Source organism: Diadema antillarum, unplaced genomic scaffold, assembly GCF_040938485.1.
Source record: "Diadema antillarum isolate AM-2024a unplaced genomic scaffold, OU_Dant_1.0 seq00000326_RagTag, whole genome shotgun sequence".
NCBI lineage: Eukaryota > Metazoa > Echinodermata > Echinoidea > Diadematoida > Diadematidae > Diadema > Diadema antillarum.
The window spans coordinates 2,277,614-2,301,129 of record NW_027271344.1 but is presented as its reverse complement, the minus strand read 5'-3'; the positions used below and the strand labels follow the sequence as shown (position 1 = coordinate 2,301,129).

Here is a 23,516-nt window from a genome sequence, read left to right as displayed (position 1 = left end):
ACAGTAGGATTAACACAAATCTAAACAACAGGCCTGGCAAGGGGCGTGCTCTCAAAGATGTGCATGACTGTGTGAGACAGAGTTACTGGCTTTTTCCATGAGCCAGGCAGACTAAAGCCAAGACAATAGCGTAATAAGCTTGGCACCACAAGATGCTCACACAAGATTTCCACTGCCATCTTTCTCCTCTCTCCTCATCCAACCCCTCCCCCCCCCCCCCCATCACCCCCTACCCCTACCCCACTCCCAGCTACCATCACTACCACCACTACCATCACCACCAAAATTTCTTCTGAGCTACCCTGGTGAATGTGCTTACCAGATGTGAGATGGCGAATCCTGCATGGTTGGCCCCAGGACACATAGCTACCATTCCACCTGCATGACAGATAAAAAAGAAGGACAAAAACCAGAGTAAAAGTCAGTCATGTGATATGGGGAGGATGAGACAGAAACAGTTTGTGACTGCATCAGGCACAGAAAAACTTATGCGAGGTCAAGAATGAAAGGTAAATTACCCTTCCAGCACAATGAGGACTACTGTAATTACAAAAACTAAAGAGCTCTCAATCTTTGACCATCACTGTCCAATGGTCCTCTTTGAAAGAGGACCATCTAGAAATATCAATGTACTTAAAACAAGAAATGTTCGCGAGCATGAAAAATTTGTGAATTTCACAAGGAGCCAAGATTTGTGAGAGTGAAATGCACGCAAAGGTGTCGATCTGTACACATAATGCATTAAATGCCAGTCGCAAGAGTTTCATGAGGTGAAAAAGGCTGATGGCTCCAATTTGCAAAAGTTTTATGCTGCAAATGTTTCTGATTTTACAGTAAGCATTATGAGGGAAGCAATAACAGTGTTTTACAAGATATATTGCTACATATGTGTGAAAACTGTGCTACCTCTGAAGACAATGCTAAATTTCAGAAATTTTGGACTTTGCTGACCTACTGACTGAGTTGTATACTAATTTTCAAATGCATAGAAAAAACCCACTCCAGGAAAAGAATGTTTTGAGAACTATGCTTCAAACAAAGAGATCTATAAACAAATATTAGAAAGTTGGTAGACCATTTGTGACCCGCTACAACAAAATGATCCTAAAGTCGGGCGAGGTCGATTATTTGAAAATGGCATGACACAATTTCCTAATCTTTCTGCTTTAAATTGATATATAACACATCTTATAAAAGTAATCAGCTGCGGAGATATCGATGTTTAAAAGAGAGCATGTCGAGACGTCTGGGAAATCACTGTTTCGAGAAAAGCGCCCTAAAAGTTTTCCTTACGACGCAATCACGGTCAAGGGACACGCAGGTCAGTATTCACCTCCGGACAATAGAAGGTAAGCCCTAGCAACCCCCGAAATGCTCATTCAAACACATCGTCAGCGATCTCCTCACCGACCAATCAGTGACCAGGATGCCAGGAGAAGTGGCTGGGCATAGCGCACCCCGCCAGCACGCACCTGTCGACTGGGCAGTGTGCGAGCTTCACGCTTCGGTTAGCGGCAAGCAGCAAACTGACCAATGAGATCACTCTGGTCGTTGTTAGGGGCGGAGCCTATCTGTGGCGCTCAATCCAAATGTTCGAACCAATTTCTGCTTCCTTGAAACGCCAAAAAACATGGCCCAGAAAAATGCTAATTTTTGGTCTTTCCTTTCATCATTTTGCTTCAAAATTTCGACAGATGATAGAAGACATGTCATACTCTAATAATATGTCAAATTCAGAAAATCGTAAATTTTGACCAATTTTGATGCTCTGACTTCAAACTCGATTTTCACGGCTTCGACCGTGCGCGACTTTAGGACCATTTTGTTGTAGCGGGTCACATTTATTCTATATATTCTACTGTGTATGGGGAAATGTTGAACATGGTATATGTGGTCACTCAAAGATTTTTACTTATTTGAATCAAGTGTTGCATTTATTTTCAATCTCAATTTTTCAGAGCATCATATTTACACAATATCAGAGACTCTGGTAGCACGTTGGATCATGCGGCTTAAAAACTGTTTGAAATTGGAGACACTGTTGAACAGTGCCTGAACCCTTTACAAGCCTAGGCACATTTTCACCAGCATTCAGTAAACCCTCCACACTTGCCCTAGTTGTGAAGTCAGCAAAACCCTCTCAGGTACAGTTGTATAGCAATTGTGCCTCAGTCCAACAGGAAGGCAATGGTGATGACATAGGGATTACAGGGATTAGGTACTGTAAAACATGATATATTTGCGGCATGAATTTTTCGCGAATTGGAGCCGACGGCCTTTTTTGCGGCATGAAATTTTCGCGAACTGCCACTGGCATTCAATGCATATAGTGTAGACAAGAACTTTCGCGTGCATTTTAATTTCGCGAATCTTGGCGCTCGCGAAATTCGCGAAATTAGAATGCACGCGAAAATTCCTCGTTCTACAGTAATCTTTATTCATGGAAAATCAGTTTCGAAACATTCGTGCTAGCTGGCAAAGAAGGCACTCCAGCATTCATGCCATCAGAGAACAAAGCATGTTATGGGTTAAATGCCGAGTGTACAGATTAGAAGGTTGATGCATAGACTAAGCCAAGCAGAGGGGGAAAGGAGCAATTAATTTTACACAAGAATATGAAGAGAGACACAATAAAACCTCACACAGGTACATGATAAGTAAAACTACAGACAAACAAAATGAAAAAAAAACTCATAAACGATTACACAGTAATGAATATTTTACGGTTGTTTTTTTTTTCATTTAGTTTTAAGCATTTTGTAATATTTGAGTCACTTTGATCATGCCCATAGTATACTCCATGCATGATATAATGCATATATGCACTGTCTGTCTGTCTGATGTATACTAGACAGTAAGCTTGGTTGGAAGATGAGACGGCGGCGGTCCAGAAGTGACAGTCAACCCCTACACTTCTCATGTTCATCACATCTGATGGGTTGAGCACTCATCAAAGAGTTTGCCCTCTGTTCAACGATCCGGGGGCGTCAGGCGTAATTACCGCTGATTCAACCCTGACATTGTCATGAAGCGGTTACAGAGAAATCGAATATTGCATGACCAAACAGTTGCAGCAGCTTCATTGACAAAGTACACAGACACACTTAATGATGGGTCCAGACAGCTACGGCCTTGTGCCTGAGACGGCAGCGATCACTGCAGAGGTAAACTCACCCAAGATCCCAACCCAATATGAACTAATGTCTGCACCCGGCCAACACAAGAAACACATGTGGAGGTCAAGCAATATTCACGGCATGAATATGCTTTAACATAATTCATTTTATCAAACAGCCACTTTCATGGTATGCATACATCTAAAAGCAACTGGAGGATGCACAGAAGTGAAATTCAGGAAATTCCGGGAAGAGAGGGATGTGACAAATTGTCGAACATAAAATTCTAATTAGGACAAAATTTGGGAGAGCTTGCAGGGAAGGTATTTACCACCTCCAAATGTAATCCACAAAAAAAAGAAGACACAATTAATATCACACAACAACACCCAGTCTCTAAGCTCTGAGTTAACTACTAAAAGCTTTATTTAAACAATCAAAAGTTTGTATTGAGTCCATCCAATAAAATCAACTTTCTTGACATATATGGCAAATACTGAATAGTTTTGTGCAGGGACCAATATGAGTAACCTTTGGAAAGCATCCAGTAGTTATTTGCACTTAATTAACCTACAATTTCTTTTCTTAAAAGGAACAAAAAAAAGGCATCTCCTCACAAAAACGATATATCCACTTCCAAGAAATTACATCCCTTAATAAAATGCTTTTTTTTCTTTCCCTTCAAAACAAATTAACAAAACAGACACTCTTGATTGGCAAACAAATGAGCAAAATGCACCAAAAAAGGGGGCATGATCTTGCAAGAAAAGAATGACAGAAAGCTCACAAGCATAAAATTCAATTTCATATTTCTGGTGCTTTCAAAAATGATTCCAACACAGTACCCAACACAGTATAAGGGCAGAAATACCTACAAATGTATATTGTCTTTATTCTGTTAACCCTTTACAGCATGATGTTTCTTGCAAATATCTCTCCAATATTTAACATCAGATCTTTGCCGGCAAATATTTAAATGTGAGCCAATTAATTGTCTCCCCGAAGATTTGATCACAACTGACTGACATATTGCAGCCTAATGTCAGGTTTGAAATACTATCACAGATAATGCATAGACAACCAAATTTAAGCCCATGAAAGTTAATATCAATGCATGACAAATCTCATCTCCCTTTGCAATCTAATCAAATTATGCCACGACAAAAACCTTTCCTAATATCATGCATGTTGTAGCTTTAAAGGTGATCGTGCACGCTATCAAATAGCATTTTATTGGGTTTTGAGTAACGTTGACTGGCGATGCTCCCTGCAGGAGGTACATTGTATTAACCACGAGTTATCTGCATGGCGTGCAACCAGTAAAACTGCCATAGCAACGTCCATGTCAGTACAGAAGACAGTAACAACAGCAAAATCAATGAAAGAAAAAAAAGTCACTAATCATTTCTAGTCACCTTCTCCTAAATATCCCTGCATTTTATCAAATCTGTATTTAACGGAGAGCTGCATTACTCTTACATCTAGTCAAAGTGTTTTACTTTTCTTTATGCAAATCTTTATGCAAACTGGTTGCAAATGCATATGCCTTTATGGAGTGTACGAGGATGTCTGAAATCACTCTTACTTGCAATTTATCCTATACATGAAGGTGTTTATCATAAATTATAATACATAGAGGATAAGAGAGAGAGAGAAAAAAAGTGGATTATAGCCCTGCTACAAAACCCTGCTGGCTATGTTGCGTTATTAGTTCGCGTGATTGCACACATCTCATAGGTCGGTACAAAACAAATAAACACCGTCACCCTGCCAAGACAAAAGCCAGCTGGTCTGGACCAGCTGTGGGTCCATGGCAACCCTTCGTGCCCCAAAGCCATATCTCTGCACCGGTCAACTCCCTTCTTCTTAGCTGCTCTACTCAGCTCACCTTGTATATAGCGCTAGAGACTCAAGATGCTGGACAGTGGCTGATGCTTATACATGTATCACAGCATCTAATAGAGCCATCACAAATAAACGAATGGGAGGTATAATTACCTCACATACTATAGGACCTTCATGACCTTCTGTAATATTATCCACGACAATAATAATATTATTCTTAATAAGAATAATAATGATGAAAATAGAAGTAGTAGTAGATAGTAGAAGAGTAGTAGTAGTAGTAGTAATAATAATAATAATAAGAAGAAGAAGAAGAAGAAGATGATGAAGAAGAAAAGCAGTCTAATTTTCAAAGTATTAATAGCAATTCACTGACTTTGTTTTCATTGTTTTGGACCATTTCAATTATCAGCAGACTATTAAGCAATACCAACATAGGGAGATTCACAGAAACAGATAGGAACATGATGCTCATATCTCCAAATGCATGAGTGTGAGGTAAGTCTTCTAAATCAACTGAGCTAAAAACACATATCTTATATTCACTTATTTATTATATAAAATTTATATATATTCATTTATATTTACAGCTTGATAGCAAAATCCATGATACACTCTCCTTTTTAATGTGGGTTGATAAAAATACATTCTTTAAAATCTGTTGGCATGCTCCAATGCCATGCCTGAATGACCGACTGCATGTGTCTGTGGTCGACTATCTCGTCTTAACCAGCCATGTGCAACAACGTCCTGTCAAACATCAATTATTGAAATCCAAACAGGCATCTGGACAAATTGTAATGGCATTCCCACGCCTGTAGATTTCAACAGCAACTCTCACTGGTTTCCTTCAATGGGACTGGGCATACAGATGGAAAATGCAACATTTCAGTTATAACTGCTATTGAATGTAGTTTGGTAATCAGAAGAAACAACTACAATTCAAGAGTGTTTTCATTGACAGCCTTATGAAAAGGTAAAACTTAAATGTTGCAATAAACTTACAAAATTGGGGTAAAGAATACCATACAGTGCCCATGTGGAAAATATGTCTTTGAAAAGTTTTTAGCTCACAACAACAGAAGCACCTCAGGCAGGATGGGGTGGAATTTGAGAGGAGACGCATGGCAAACATCATCTATTGTCACACATCTCCTTATCCCATCCTAGTCTGATCAGTGGAAAAATGAGAGATGCAAACTTATTAACTACCCTGAAAATGACCACTGCAGTGCTAATACTTATTCAGATATAGCTAGACATCTCATGCAATGGATAAAAGCTGTAGGGGGGGTGGAATGGTCCTCTGTGTGACATTTACACTACCTTAATTTATTCATGCACTACATTGCATACAAAAGACTTTGAAATGTTAAATGGCAATTTGGGAATATCACACGAATACAGTACCCAGACTGCTTGATCAGTCTCCAATATGCAGTCGATTAGCGAACAGTCAAATTAAGTGCAGCAGAAGAAGGCTACGGTACGGAAAATGTCCCGTTTTTTGTCAATAAGTACTAAAGAGAATTAGCTCACTGTCACTTGCCTGCATCAGAAAGTGCTCTTTGATTTATGATAGTGCAGGTTGGATAACATTTTTCATAATAAAAGACAATTTGTATCAACTTGATTTTATCTCTTCATGAAATTAAATCTGATAATTTTGTTTGTAAATAAATTTGTAGGCCTAACAAAACAGCTGTACAACAGCATTTAATGTTGCCCAAGCTTTATAGGAATGCCACATAATGGTTCCCAGTCTATGTAATAATGAACATCTGTGACATTAATTCCTAATAATGTAATCAAATAATGTGCATCTACTGCTGTAAACCTAATGCCTAGATACTTACAGCAATATTCTAATTGTCCAAAAATGAATACGCAATTCAAAAATTTCTCATGACTGTACTCACAAAGTACATCAAGACAAGTAAAGGTCTTCTAAATTTTACTCTCATGACAATTATTACTGAAATGTGCCCTTTACAACTTACTTTTTATTTGTAAACTGTCAGGTTTTTTATCTTAACACCTCATAACACCTCCAAACATCTCATAATGTTATTGAAATGTCATGATTTGCAATGTTATGAACTAAGACACACACACACACACACACACACACACACACACACACACAAGCCCACACACAACAAAAATGCAGAAGAATCAGAGTTTCAAAATGTACACAACTGTATGGACCACTTACACTTTCATTCACACTGGAGTGTACTTTATATTCCTGTTAATTCCTTGTAAAGTGAACTTATTATGAATGGCACGACTGACGTTAACAAAGTCCATTGATTCCTGTGTTAAACTCGCAATTGACTTGATGTTTTTGTTCCACTGCGCAGTTCTGATGTCACTATAAACAAACATTTGCCACACTCACTCAACAATTACAAGCGTGCTTACACACGTGTATTTTGTTACTCAATTTTGTAAACAACTTCAACCAATTGGTTTTGCATACGTACGCACAATACACAGCTGATTGTGACTGTGCTCTTCATTTGCCTTTCACAGAAAATGGTTGTCATTTCTGGACTAAATTCAAGAATCTGGATGGACCACATCTTTTGATGTCTGAGGTGTTGTATAAGACATTTACTGTATGGTTCTTTACTCACGCAATGGAACAAGATTTCGCACTCGGTGAAAGATGAGGCACACTATTCAACTCGGCTTTGCCTCATTGAATAGAGCACCTCTATCTTACGCCTCATGCAAAACCTTGTACCATCGCACTCTTGACCATTCACTATTTGTATACCATGACTGTTGCACATGTCCAACTATTTCCAGTCAATTTGGCATCATGAGAGGTAAATGTATATTCAATGATGCACATGGTGCATTCACATACACAGATGGGTGATTATTTCTACAAAATGAGAGCTAAAGCCATCAGAAAGACTGAAATAAATGTTGCTGTTTTTTCTAACAAGAGGTGTAAGTCTCTCACACATAGCTAAGACAAAGAGTGTTGTCAATATAAAACAATGTAGGAAGGGCAGTAATCCTAGATATACTACCATATTCTCAAAGCGTATTCTTGAGTACTCGTACACAGAGGTATTTACATGTAGATGATGTGCCACAAAGAGATCAAACTGTCAGAAATGGCTTAAAGCAAATGATATGGCATAAATATTATAACAGAAAGGAGAAATAGAGGAGGAACAAGAGGGGGAAGGAGGACAGTTTACAAAGGAGTGATTTACTCACTTCTTCATGATCAGCTCCGCTCTCCACAGTGATCTGGCATACAATGCAACTGATCCAGTCTCATATGCCACTTCACTGTTAGGAATCAAATAAAGATTTTGCATGAACTTGCAGTTACTACTTACAGGAATGACTCCATTACATGGAAGTCTTTGCTGTTTCATTGTATCTTGGATAGATCAATGTAACAATAGGTAGTGAAAATTCTCTCAATCTTAAGAATTTACACAAAGTTGTGACTTTGAAGTTCCGATTCGCCAAAAACAAGACCCACTAAATATATGCTGTATACAGTAACTAAAAGCCCATATTGGTAGTCAGAATGTAACCCATCAAGTCTTTGGAAATTTTTACTGCAGATATTATCATCTATTTATGATGACATTGATATCTCTGAATATCTATGTGTATCTTTTAGGAGAGAAAGCATAGATGGAATTACGTATTCATTCATTTTTATCAGGATGTGGAAATAAATGAAATGAAAAAAAAAAAAAAAAAAATTCCATCGGCAAAAAAATCAGCATCGGCAAAAAAATCACATATAAATTTCCCAACAAAAAATGCAGCATTGAGAGGGCAACAGGAATTTTAGTCTTTTACAATGTTTTGCCCATTCAAAACTTATGTAGGCATAACTGAACAATTGAGGGACTTTTGAAAGAATCCAACCAAAATGATTACATTTAATCAACAATGGGCTGAACTGAAAGAAATTAACAATCAAATCCACAAAACCACAGAAATGTGGTTAGGGGGACTTTATGGGTAAAACCTGCAGAAGCCAAAATGGTCAAATCCTTTACTGTACACACTTTAGAATGTTGCAATAACAGAGTGTTGATGCATTGCAGGTTATGGCCTTGGCAAAAGATGATTTTTTTAATACTGCAAACGTGATGCTCGATCATTTTCTTTTCTTCAAACAGTATCTTTGGAAACAAATTGAAAAAAATATAGTATAGACATTAGGCAAAATAGAAATCACAAAGCTAACTTTGTCCCTAGTAGGGTTGAGGTGAACTTTACTTTAAAGCTAACTACAACTCTACAAATTGAAAGAGGTCGAACGTTACTTGAACTCTGCACAAAGGTCTACAATGTAAAAGAAGTAAGAAATTTTTGAATGTCAACACATAATGCTTGTATGTATATTGTTCCCATGGGTCAGTGACAGCGTATGTACCTGATTTTGTCATCGTCCTTGCATCCAGCCGGGGGTACAGTGAGGAATTCGTCCATGTGACCGCGCGAGAATCTCAGAGTGTCCAGGCCGTTGAGAAACCCTGCAGAGATAAATGGGATAGACAGACAGACAGACAGACAGACGGAGACAAACACACACACACACACACACACACACACACACACACAGAGGGACAGTGAGAGAGAGAGAGAGAGGGAGAGAAAGATAGACAAACACACACACACACACACACACACACAAGGAGACAGTGAGAGAGAAGATAGAGACGGAATTGAGAGAGAGAATGAGAGATGTTGACAAGTTTAAAGGCAACAGCATGTAGCACTGCAGAATGTCAGATATTGCTGGACACTCCAACTGCAACCCGGTAATCATTACCCTTGGAGATTCAAACATTGCTGCACTAAGCACCAAGCTTACACTATCATAAGTACTTATAATGTTTCATGTATGGAGCACACATTGATGATGGCCTTTCCTAACGTGGTAAACTGCATGTAACTTCTGGAAAAAAAAAACAATTGCAAGATCTACATGCAGGCTATGACTACCAATGTGTGTGAGTGTGTGTGTGTGTGTGTGTGTGTGTGTGTGTGTGTGTGTGTGTCCAGCAAACACTTTCGAAGCAATCATGGGAGGTGAGAGGGTGATAGAATCATAGAGACAAAAAAAAAAAAAAATTACAGGGGGAGGAAATGGCATTTCATAAGCTAGACTTGGCAGTCATTTGCACCAGGCCTCCACAGAAAGCCATCCTCATTGGCACATGATGAACATGAATTCCAATTACATTACAATCTGGGAGGTGTTTGCCGCAAAGATGAAACAGAGGGGACAAAAAATAAAGGAAAGTCTCCTGTGATTCCCCTCAAATGGCAATATGACATGAAATCCATCTGGACACGGCTATCTCCTGGGATATGCCCAGAGGAAACCTTGCCTTTTCTCTTCAACCATGCAGAAACAATGGCTGAAAATTTGAACAACAATGTCATAAGTGCATGTTATGAACACATAAGGAGGGCTGCGTCTGCCCCTGATAAGCACAAAACAAAGGAGAGACAAAGCAGGTTCATTATTGGCAAAGGTCATCGATGATCAGATAACCATGACGCTGCATACAGGAATGGGGTCACAGAGATTATGCAGAGATATTGGCGGTGGGCGGGGGGGGGGGGGGGGGGGGGGTAGAGCACCTTCCCATATTGAAAGACTGTGCAGCCTCCAAAAAAGACAAGAATAAATTGGTCACAGAATGCGCATCACATATCACAATATCTTAGCAGGGCAAGTTGTCACGAAGAACAATAATCACAACATTGAGAAATTGACTGATGTATCAGCCATAAATTTGCAATCTTATATTACATTTTCATATAAAAAGGCATGTAAACTTTATGAAGTCATGGTTGCATGTTACAGGTGATGATTTTAAAAAATTCTCAAAGTTTTAAGCTTCAGTATTCTAAAATGAAAATGATAACAGCCAACAGTTTTCTTTTACTGTAAAGCAGGAAATTTTCGAGGCACAAAGTTTTTGTAAAATGGAGCAGATAGCCGCTTTCATGGCATGAAGTTTTCTCATATTGGAGCAGACGGCCTTTTTAGTGGCATAAATTTTTCAAGAATTGAGCAAACAGCCTTTTATCATGGCAGGAAATTTTCTCAATTTGCCACTGGCATCCAAAGCATTATAGTGTTAAAGGGATTGTACAGTTATGGTTGAGACCTAATTTCAGGTTTCTAACAATTTTTGGTGAGATAATGAGAAACCTCTTATAAAATGTGAAAGAGCATGTAATTCTATGAGGAATTCAACGTTTATAATGAAAATTGGTTTTGAAATGGCTGAGATAGCAAAAAAGAGCGATTCTAATAAAGTGTGGGACCCACACTTTATTACGATCACTTTGTTTTACTTTGTTTTTTGATGTTTCAGTCATTCCAAACCCGATCTTCGTCAAATAAACTTTGAATTCTTCTTAAAATGGTATGTTCTGTACTATATCATACGTGTTTTCTTGGTATCTCGCAAAAAGTTAAAAACCCAATTCTCATCTCAACCAAAACTGTACTATCCCTTTAACCTTACAGTAGATATCATAGTGAAGAACTTTTACATGCATTTTAATTCCACAAATCTTGGCTCTTGCAAAATTCACAAAATAAAAATGCAGGTGAACATTTCTGATTTTACAGTATGTTATCTGCCCTAGGTCTCTAATACTGTTGTCAACATAAAATAACTTCATATCTTCAGTAGATGATTAGCAACAAATCCATTGGTTTAGACATTAGGCTGTGCCTGAATGTGCTGCTCAAAAACAGTATATGTACTTGTAAGTCCCAAACACATGTATCTGACTGATTCATTTGTTTTTGTCATTCTCTTTGGAAAACAAACAGACAAACAAACCAATATGTTGAAATAAGATGTTAGGCCATAATACACAGGCTATAATCAATGGTATATAGTGAAAAAATTATTTACATCTTCATACTATCTGTGATTGCTCAAGTGGTTATCATATTCACTGGACAAAAACAAAAATCATGAAACTATGTACATGCATCAGGAAGACGGTCATGGGACAAAAGCAAACACCATTTGATAGCAATGAATGTCCAAGTCTACACAATTCTTACAAATCTTGTGATTGGATTACAAAGAAAGGTACCACATGTTTTGTCCAGTAAATGTGGGAATTGATATATACAAATTATTATTCACTCTTGCTCAGCACTAGCATAATGTATATCTTGCTCTGTTTCTATACCATAGGCCTCATCCAATTAAAAAAAAAAATGCATAAGTGAGATCCTATATGTTGATATTTCATGATGGTGCAACCCATGGAAGTTCATCAATGAAAGTAGTTATGCTTGGATTATACTAACAACAACGGTGAAAAGAAATTAAGGAAGCATTATAAAATGTTTTCATTTGATAATAAGTTCATGCTCTTGGTTTCACATTGTAATCTGTAAAAAAATAACAACAACAGAAACTTTAACTCTTCTGATTAACTTTCATCACCACATCTGAATTTCATTTACAAGTACAGTATTACAATGACAATTTATCTTTTGGGCAAATGGCAAACACTCAATACCTGCTTTAAATACAGGACCAAAATGCCACCCGTCCTTTAAGTCCTTATTGATGATACACCACATGCCCCTCTGGCATTCACAGCCATCCCACAATGATATCTATCCGAAACTGCAGAGAGCCCACATAAAGGGGGTTACCACCATTTATACCCAGAACAGTTTTGAGTAGATGACAATCTAGTTGCCTCTCAACAACACGCCAATAGTGACATCAACGCCAACACCGCAAACAAAAAGAGAAACGTCTCCCCTAAAAGTTTCAAAAGGCACAGTTTGTCATAACAAGTGACACACATTCTGATCTTCATCTATGGGAGGAACTTGCTCCTTTGACTGACAGTCCTTATCACTTCTTGCTCTTCTTCTTCTTCGGCCTGTTCCCTTTTTTTTTCTCTCTCCTTTTTTTCTATACATGCCCAAGGGTTGGGGTTGAATGCAATGTCATTTCTTACCACCAAGGGATCAGTGACTGAGGGCACTTTGGGTACCTTCCAACAGGAATAAACCAAAAAGCTATCAATCAATCCACTTTTGTCAATCCTGATCAAAGAACCGGAGGGATGGGGATATTCCCATTTGCTTTCCGTCCAGTTAATTGCAAGGCTTTATGGGTAATAGATGAAGAGATCCAGATTTTTTTTTCTAAGGGAGAAGAATATTGATAGACAGACAAGGGAGAAGACAGAAATGGGGGAAAAGTGCAGGGCTGATGGAATAGAAAAATCAAGCTGTGAAATTGGTGGTCTTAATTGGCCCTCATCTACAAAATAAACTGATCAAATTATCTACTCATATTTCAATGGAACATGAATTGTCAGGTTTGGATGAAAATGCTATCTCGATAACAAATTTGAGGCACAGACATTCTCTGCGAGTTCCCTGGATCACTTCAGAGTGCATTTTCCATCAGTAATGATTTAAAGAGCTAAAGGTCTTTTACAGATTCTGGGAAATTTGTTTTGATAAATGAGAAAATAACAAGTCAATCATTTAATGAGTCGTTTCTCGAAATACACTAGTCGGATATGAACTACAGATGACTTGTAATAATAAAAGCAAAACTTAAACAGTATTGAAACTTATTGATGTACCAACATGGTAACAACACGGACTAATGGAAGTGTGTTTACAAGAAAATTCTTTTATTTTGTCACTCTGTAATGTTTAGCCACAAAAATGACACAAAGGAGTAACAATGGGTAAGACTGTAGCTATGGATTCTTTACATCTTTTTATGTAACTATGCCAATGTGGTACTGTAAAACGAGGAATTTTCGCGTGCACTTTAATTTCGCGAATTTCGCGAGCGCCAAAATTCGCGAAATTAAAATGCACGCGAAAGCTTTTGTCTACACTACATGCATTGAATGCCAGTAGCAATTCGCGAAAATTTCATGCCATGAAAAAGGCTGTCGGCTCTAATTCGCGAAAATTTCATGCCACGAAGATATCATGTTTTACAGTATTATTTCAAGCTTGGTTAATTTCAAGAAATATTCACATTGGATAACTCACAAACCCACACATACAAATCTTTCTGGCCCATTGTGATGCCACTGAGAGTAAAGTTGAGGGGAAAAAAAGTAAATGGAGAACAATATCTAATGGTATGTAGTTTACCATAATTTTGTGTATCAGCTGACCATAGGAAAATATTTCATACATATTTTTTGATATATCACATTTCTATATTAGTTTATTTGCCAAAAACTAGATGCTGAAATATTCAAACATAGTGATGATTATCATTAATTTGAAGGGCCTGAGCTGTTCATATCTGAAGCCTGTCTTGCTAATGGTGAGTTGCACATTTGTCAGAGTACAGTGCAAAGAAAATATTAGGTACTCCCACAAAAGCGAAAATTATTGTGGTGTGGAAATTTTTGCACAATTCAGAAGACATGGAATTAGGGTGAACAATGAAAATAAGCAAATCAGGTAAATTCAGCAAGGAGGTGCATATCAGGAGATCTTTAAAGGGAGTGGAGAATTCAATGGAAGATGGAGATAGAACAGGCGGGCATGGAATGGAGGTGATGAGTGACAGTGTTGCTGATATAACTCATCCTAACAAATCAGCCTGCAGCTGTATTGATTCTGCCATTGCATGCAGTTACGACCTCATATCCCCCCCCCCCCAACATGTGCAAAAACACACATATTTCATGAGAATAGTGTGTTTGAAATAGGACACACATTGTTTACAATGAATAGAACAAAGTTCTAATTATTTGCGGCCATAAATTCTAGCTGAAACATGTTCCCTTAACAAAACTATATACCGGCCAAAAGACTGAACTGTATTTTCATTCTATGTGTTTATGGCATGTTAAACTATAGTGCATGAAGGAAATATGATTCTTCACTTTCTTCTGATGCAAAAAAACAAACAAACAGTTTTTATGAATTTAGGGCTCCAATGATAGAACAAGCCTAGATAAACATCAAGGATTTCATTTCATATATGTACAAATGCTTTTCCATGATTATTTAACAAATGACAGTAACAAAACTGTGTCAAAACAGAAATAATATCATTATCATAATTACAATTACACACATTTTCCATGGTATCCTCCATGTTTCACGAGTTTGTCGTAGTGCAAACCAAACCAACAGATACAGAAGACAGAATGAATTGCAATAATAGCAACTAAGTAGTTTATAAGCAGGAAAATGTGGAGTGTGTTGTCCATTTTGTTAAATACATACAGAGTCTTAGAATTCTGACTGAAATCAATCAAACTACTGATTGAAAAGAGCTCCTCTTATTAAGATATATGATTTAATGTTTGGTCTTTGTAGAAATCATAAACAAATGTGAGGTGGTAAAAAGAAGGTTCTGTAAAGGTAATGCCCACTGAGGAAGAAACAAGGCAATTCAGGTCACTATACATCTGTTTTGTGCTCACGTGTATGGTTGAAGGAAAAAAAAAATTACATAAAGTTCCAGATATGAATATTTCATATGTTGCCATTTCACAGCGTAGCCCTCGAGTATCAAGAGCGAATGATAAGAAGATCAGCGGATTTACAGGCTAAGCATGCAGGCTGTGAACCTCCACGACCTTCTTTGCAGCTTGTGGCCAATTTTGTCTACCTTTGACAAAAACAGAACTTGCATTCATCCTTACAAAGAATCAATACAAAAAGAATTTACAGATACTGGCACTACTGTGACATTGCAATTCTGTAAAAACATTAAAGACACTTTATTCAAACCATTTCTAAATTGACTCCTTTCTCCTGCCCCCCCCCCCCCCCCATCTATCACTTTGTGACACAGCAAAGTCTAAGATTTCTCAAGTAACTCATCAGTTTCAGAAAGAGAAATATCCCTTCCCTCCCCCCCAAAAAAAAATGCACTAACCGGAAATTTGCGCTTAAGAACTAGTGAATGATAGCAAACTATTTTATTGCCTGCACAAGCAGCTCATGATGTACATGTACTCCAATCTACACTCCACTGTCTCCACCACACAAGAAGAAAAATCCTGATTCCACTAATCTACCCCCTCCCCACCCCCTTTCTTGACAGCTTGTGTAATGGATCATTGAATGCCTTGATTAGTGCGTAAGCAGCAGCAGACGCAGCAATGATTTACATAAGGTCTGCGCAAATGATGCCTTCATTTCCCAACAACTTGTCCAATGGCCCCCAAGGGAAATGCGGCAACCTGATCATATTACCTCACTGACACACCAGCAGCTTGAGGGCCATCCTGACAGTCTGGTTTTCAAGTGTCTCACTATCCCCGCCCCTTACCTAACCCCATCTCCACCCCATCCCCCTTGGCCCTTGGGAGAAGAGAAGATAAACAGTTTCATTTGATGCTTGCATCCAATGTGTCTTCATCATGGTCTATATCGCCATGGCAACATCATCTTCTCCTTCATCTTACAAAAATCAAAGAAACGTGAATGGCAGGAGCATCCTTTACATCCCTTCACATTACTGATGATACGACTTACAAATCATGTGCAAGGAAGGGCATGTACCGTGTACAGATACAAAAAGCACAGTGATACTTCATGATAGCAATGTTGAAAAGAAGAAAGGAGCAGTGGGCGTAGCTACATTCAATGGGTAGTTCATTGTCCAAGCTTTCTATCCATTCAGTGAAGCATCATTAGGGCTGCATGGTCAGACAAGAGAAAACGATTCCTGACAGCAACTGTCTGCTTAAAAGAACGACTATGGGTAGGAGGATTACAAAAATTATATGCATGGTAAACTTAAGATTTCGGGCATGAATTTATTCAAGAGAAAAACATGACATCTGAGTATTGTACTATGATAATGTAGTGACCCATGATGTACATGGCGTAAGCGGCATGCGTACAGTTGTACATTATAGTTTTGTTGACAGATATAGGAGAAACTAACAGTCCGTGCAATATCTTTGAACATTGGTGGGTGAGTAATTGGTAGAGTAATGTGGACAATTCACAATACACAAACTGTATTGTTTAATTTCAGTTGATGTTGCTGCTGGGCAGGTTTGGGTGTGTTTGTGATAATGATGCACATATGGGGCATTGATACATGTATCTATTACACAAGAGATCAGTGATGTTGGGTCGTGTTTGTTTTGGAGCCAACACTGATTCCACTGGGTTGGAGGGTTCTGAATTTAGTGATCCAGAATGATTCATGCCGTAGGATTGTGTGTGTTGGGGGGGGGGGGGGCACCTTTTGATTGTCTGAATGGTCGTGATCATTAGACAACTGAGGATGTGACCTGGGAAGTTAAGGTGTATGGTGTATGGCAGGTGTTTCAAGCAGAGAGTTGCTGTAAGGAATAATTCTCTCTTGTTTGTCCGTGCAGCCCCGATGAAGGTCCATTAAACGGTCCAAGAGCCTGGACAATAAAATACCTGTTAAAATCTAGCTATGCCTACCGCTCATTCCTACCTCTCATTGTGTAATTATTTATTCATGCTATTCTCAAATGACTATTACCACTATGTAGAAAATCCAAAAAATCTCCCAATACCTTCAATCATTCAACTAGCAAGTGCAAGAAGAAAACAGTCTTGCACGTTTTCATAAAGACAGAAATTCAATAAAGAATAAAAAGATGCATAAATCTCAGTAAGACTTTCCCCTTTACGATAAGGGAGTGAAAGAGGTTGAAGAGACAGTCTTTCCCCTGATTTGCCTTCCTTTGGCTGGGTGCCAGCATCACAAGCAAAATGCAAGACAAATCCTCCCTATATTACATTTCTTTTTTTATCATTAGGTGTCTCTCCACAATCCTTCCATTTATCTATCCACACAGCTACCAACAGTTTGTATCTACCTACCTAGATCTCTATTGAATATTTCTACTACCATTTTGTTAATCTCTTTCTACTCTAATGTTATCTTCCTATTCATGTTCCTTTTTGTTTCTTCCTGCTTGCCAGCTGAGTCCTATCTCCCATCTCTCTCATCTTTTTCTATCTCTCTCTTTCTTTCGTTGTTTCATTTTTTTTTTGCCCAGTCTGGAAATTACTTGTCAAGTTTTGCTCACCAACAATGCAAAGTGGAAATTCAAGCACGCTCTTCTTTGAAAGTGGCCTTGTTGTCGAGGCTTTCAAATATCACCAGGAAGACAAGGAAATTTTCTCCTGCCAGGGGAAGACATTGTATCTCCTGCATCAATATTTTTCTTTCTGCTCACGTGCTAAACGTGTTGAACCCTTAGCACTAGCGTGGTATTTCCAGCACCTCCCTCCTTCCTACAAGTACCACTGCGCCAATCAGGGGGGATATGAACAGCATTAACACTATGCAAGAAAGGAGAAGGGGGGGGATACCTATCAGGGTCACAGTAAGATGGTTTGGGCTATGATAGAGGAATGATCTTTGCTCCTCTCACTACCTGCGAGGCACAAAATCTGGGCAGGTGCAGATACCAGGAGCTCGAGGCAGCTCATCTGCGATACATCACCAAAATCCTGAGCTGCCTGAGGGAGGGACGTTTCTGGCTTTATAAGGGACATATGTGGCACTTTACCCAGTTTTCCCGAATCTCTTCTCTTTCTGATCCTTTCTTTCATTTTCAGCACAGAGAGAAAACGAACTCCCAACAGACTTATCACTGCTGGTATTATACAATGAAGTTGATCTATCTTCCTCTCCACCTCTCTCTCTCTCTCTTTCTCTTCCTCCCTTTCCATCTCTCCATGGCAAAATGCAATTCATTGTAAGAATTTTTTTTTTTTGAACTGAACTCTGTGGCTCACTTTTATCATAACATGCATCATCATACAGCAAAACCTGACACAGGCTAAAACTTTTCCGTGAATGCATGAATAGTGTCTTTCCTCATCCATGATGTACAAGCTGCTTCCAATCACTTCTGCTTCTTCCATACACCTTCCTCCTCCTCCTCTTCCTCCTCCTCCTTTTCTTCTATCTTCTTTGCCATAGCCTACATACCCTCAGTTTCCCTCCCTTTACCATTTACATCTTTCTTCACAACTTCAAATCTGAGATGTCATTTCTACCGACAAACTACACAGCACGTGCCTTGCCAGGACGAAAAACTCAAAAACATACCCAAATTGTAGTGTGCACAATGTCGATCTTGGGAGAAATTTTGATACCTCCATGCTCATTTGTGCTTGCCATGATGTTGCTGAAGTAAACCTTCTCCAAAGAGAAAAGAGGCAACCTACACTTCCTGCAATACAATACTACATAGCCGGTGAAATGGGGGGGGGGGGGGGGACTCGGGCCCCCCTCCCCACTGTTTTTTTTTGCACTATACAAAGGAATACATAAGGTGTCACCACTTTGGGCCCCCCCCCCCCCCACTTTCTTTACCCTGGAAGTGCGTAAGTGGCACTTGAAAAAAATAGATAGAAACCTTGAAGTGTGAGCGCGGTAAGGATTTGTTTTTGCACTGAAGACCTTTTTTTTTCTTTCTTTCTTTTTTTTTGCTTGACAGCTGAAGAAGCCAGGAAGTGGATGAGAAAGATGAGCTGAAGACCTTTCTTTTTTTCTTTTTTTTTTGCTTGCCAGCTGAAGAAACCCAGAAGTGGCACCAGAAGTTGCGCTGAAGGCCTTTTTTTTGGGGGGGGGGGGGGGGGGGGGGGCTTGTTAGCTCATGAAACCCAGAAGTGGACCCTCACTTTTGAAAACATGGCGCCGCCGGTGTACTACTGTATATCGTGCTAGATTAAATCGGACAATGTACATATGGCATTGTATGATGTCAGCACATTTGGAATGGTTCCTCAGGTACCATTCATTTTCATCAGATTTCCTCTGTATTTTTGGCCGTGGTAAGCACTGCATGAAAATCATAACTGTAGGTATTACGATGCATTCTGCCATATCACACAAGGTCCCCCATGTGATTTCTATTCTAGAAAAGTGATGGTTCTACTGACCAGAATATGCATTTACTTACTGCAGCAGCTTTGTCCACTTGTTCATATGGACATCATTCGTTTGCTATTGCAAGAGTAATTTTGTGGAGTTGCCAGATAAACTTAGGGCCTTGACTGACACTCATTAATTTGCAAAATTTTGAAAAAAATAATCATTTTTTTCTGATTTTTAGAAAGTTTTGTACATTACATAGAGAGTCTTCTACAATGTAGCTTAAACTGTGCTACAGTATTATGGTATTGTATGATGTCAGCACACTAAGAATAGTTAGAGCTCCTCGAGCACCATTCATTCTCAACATGTTATCCTCTGTATCTCTGGCAGTGATAATTACTGCATTGAAATCAGCTGAGTAGGCATTATGCATGCGTTCTGCCCCATTACACAAAGTCCCCCATGAGATTCGCATTCACTCACTCAAGGACAACGGTACGTGTAGCTACAGGATCCACACATGATGATGCTCAAACAAGTGTTGGTCTAGCTACAAACCACATACTTACAATTATACAAAGTGTTGATATACTCCCATTCACACACACAAAATTTGACCTAAATCTTCACTTATATTTGAATGAACAAAATAGCTTATCATATCAGGTGTCATTCTCTCACCTGCTTTGTTACAGACAACTACAACATTGTAGTATAGCACACAAATTTTGCTACAACATGCATTTCCCATAGACACCTGCCCAAGTATACACGGGACTCATCTTCAATGGGTTAATTGCACCAAATATGGCCAACATTATGTACAATTGTATGCATTTGATCTAATACACCAATTTGCTTCATATCCCATGATGCATTGCCTCTCCCATCAGTCATTTGGTCCAATATGCAGCAAGGGAGAAAAGTGTTCTGATTGTGAAGAAGTGTAAATTGCAGAGTACGTGAATTACAATGGCACATAAATCCTGATGTCATTGTGATCAAATAACCAGATATGTCCAATAGTAATCTATCTGTGTAATACTGTTGCCATAGCTACAAAAGCATTACCAGTTGGAGAGCAAATGACTCACCCTCTACAGAGCTCATATTTCTATTTAAATACCAGAGTGTGTGTATTGAAAGCATTTTGCGTTCAAAATACACTGCACATTTCCATCTAATCGATACCGGACAAAAAGATAAAAGTTCTGTGCACAGTATCAATGTTTAGTGCAGGAAGTCAATGATTTTTCTCAAGGATTGTAGTGCTTCTCATACATCCAATATGCATGATGCTTTACACAAGTGCTTTGGTTTTTTGGCTTTCAAACAAATGGTTGGAGCTAAGAGACGTCTTAATACATTAGCAAACCCCACATGAAAGTTTACAGTGATGCATTTTGGCTGTCAAGCTATGTCTTTCCCATGTACAACTGTTGGTTAGATAACATAAAGTGCTGCAATGCAAGTACATGTACGCTGAAGGTTAATGAAAACCACATGACTGAGTGACTAACTTTAGTGTAAAGGTTTTTAATACCATTGCAAGGTCCACCTATTTGTCTGACCAAGCATTTTATCAAATTACCGGAAGCGCATTCAAAACATTTGACACACCAAACAGATAGAAATGTTGGGAGAAAGCACAAGGGATTTATCAATATCTCCATGCTGAATAAGGAGTCAAATCACTTGCAAGAAATCACAGTCTCGCATCCAAATTTCCCGCTACCACTACTACTGCCACTGCTTCATGTTAATCCCTGGGGGATTGAATCCCATCTAAATTTTCTTTTTTTTTCTGCACTCCCAAAAGGTTCCATATCTCTGTTGAATGAGAATAACTTCTGTACTTATGAATTGCCAAACGGTTGATGAATCCTACTTGAAAAGAAAAAATGTGTGATATTGAATTGAATTCAGACAAGATGGTATGGCCAGAAGCCAGTAACTTGTTGGAGTGGGAGGTTGCAGGTGTGCCATACTCACTCTGAGGCAGAGGAAGAGGTCGGGGGGGGGGGGGGGGGGGGGGTCACGTTCGGTTGAATATTTCGCAAAGGGAATGAAATATTAAGACTCTTCCAATATCAATTGTTCATGGCCAAAATAATATGAAAGAATCAGCTCATTCGGAATAATGATAAAAACAATCAAGTTAGAATTAAATATCCCCCCCCCCCCCACAAAAAAAGCATTCCTTTCCACTGTAATTCTTTACATAAAATTTTCTCCTGCAAATCACACACCAAGTTTGGTTAAAATAAAAAATGAAATGGGGGTGGGGAATAGTTTGTAAATGTTAAGTCAACAATAATTTGCAGTATTGTAAACAGATTTAGAAAATTTACCCTTTACATCAGATTAAAAGCTAGTCTCCATCAATCACAATAGCATGACAGAGAAACTCTGCGAGACGGAGCGATTCTTTGATGTGAATGAATAGGGACTCAAATGTGAGATGTGCTGATGATGTTTGATGCCATTCATCTCGCAGTGAAAGACTAGCAAGTGGGAGGACAGTATGCATCGTTGACTGGCCGTCCTTTGTGTCCGCCGTTCGGCGAGGTGGATGCTTTCAAGACGAAGCCCAAGCCAGCTAGGCAGGGGTATCAAATGACGAAACTGCCTTGGAGTTGATTCTCTCAAGCTAGTGCTAGCTGTTTACAATATTCCTGCCTCCCACTGCTAATTGACTTACCAAGCCTTTCCTCCCTTTGTGTTCGTTTACTGTTTCCTGTTCTTACGTCTTGAAGTCCTTCACATATCTCTTTTCTTTACTTGTTCAGTTTGACCTGATTTTTCACACACTCCTTAACTCCTTCGTTCTCATTTTCTATTTTCCTTCTCTCACGCACTGTTTCTCATTCTTATTTAATGTACATGTATGTACTTTGGTAGGGAAAGAAGAAAACCCATCTATGTTTAATCTGAGAGAGCTTCATCTGTACACATCGTGGAAGGGCAAAATGTGTCGACATGCAACACATATCCAGTGCCATTTACTGGGACACCTATCACAAACTATAACATCTTCCTAACATTTAAAACTCAAACTACTTATCCCTTTCAAAAAGCATGATACCCTTGAAACATCGACATCTTATTGCGTGTAAATGACCCCCTAACTGAATGGTAGCAATATAAGGGCTTACTCATATCTCCTTATACCAGTATTGGGATTGCTGTGAAATACTAGTATCACCCTGGAGAGAACAGTAAGTCATGCTTGCCTCTCTTTGATAGAGCAAAGTAATGACATACCAATACACCTGTGCATTTCTATAAGTACATGATAGGGCATATTAAAGGACAAGTTCACCTTCATATACACAGATACATGTGGATTGAGTGAGGGCAACAATATTAGTAGAACACATTAGTGAAAGTTTGGGGAAAATCTGACAATCCGTTCAAAAGTTATGAATTTTTAAAGTATCTGTGCAATCACTGCTGGAGGAGAAGACTACTACAGTGTATGATGTCACATGCGTACAACAATATAAGGAAAATAAAAAGAGAATTTCAAAAAACTCGACTTTTTGAATAAAGTGCACATTTCTTCGACTTGTTACTGACTTATGTTAGGGGTAATATTATTCCCCCTGACTTCTGAAAGACAGAAGTCAAGTGTTCTTTTATTATGTGAGAAAAGTGAGAATATCTTGAATTTTCTTTA

General features: G+C 38.7%; 1 protein-coding gene across 1 annotated transcript in view; it reads right to left on the bottom strand.

The window, feature by feature from the left end:
- LOC139730684 (ryanodine receptor 2-like) overlaps nt 1-23,516 on the bottom strand; it is a gene marked incomplete at its 3' end in the record, with an annotated part of 149,952 nt that overhangs the window by 28,956 nt on the left and 97,480 nt on the right. The window contains exons 8-10 of the mRNA XM_071641541.1: nt 9,385-9,484; nt 8,199-8,273; nt 320-378 (exon numbers count right to left, since the gene is read on the bottom strand). Of these exons, the coding sequence (XP_071497642.1) occupies nt 320-378; nt 8,199-8,273; nt 9,385-9,484 (234 nt within the window). The remainder of the gene's footprint in view (nt 1-319; nt 379-8,198; nt 8,274-9,384; nt 9,485-23,516) is intronic.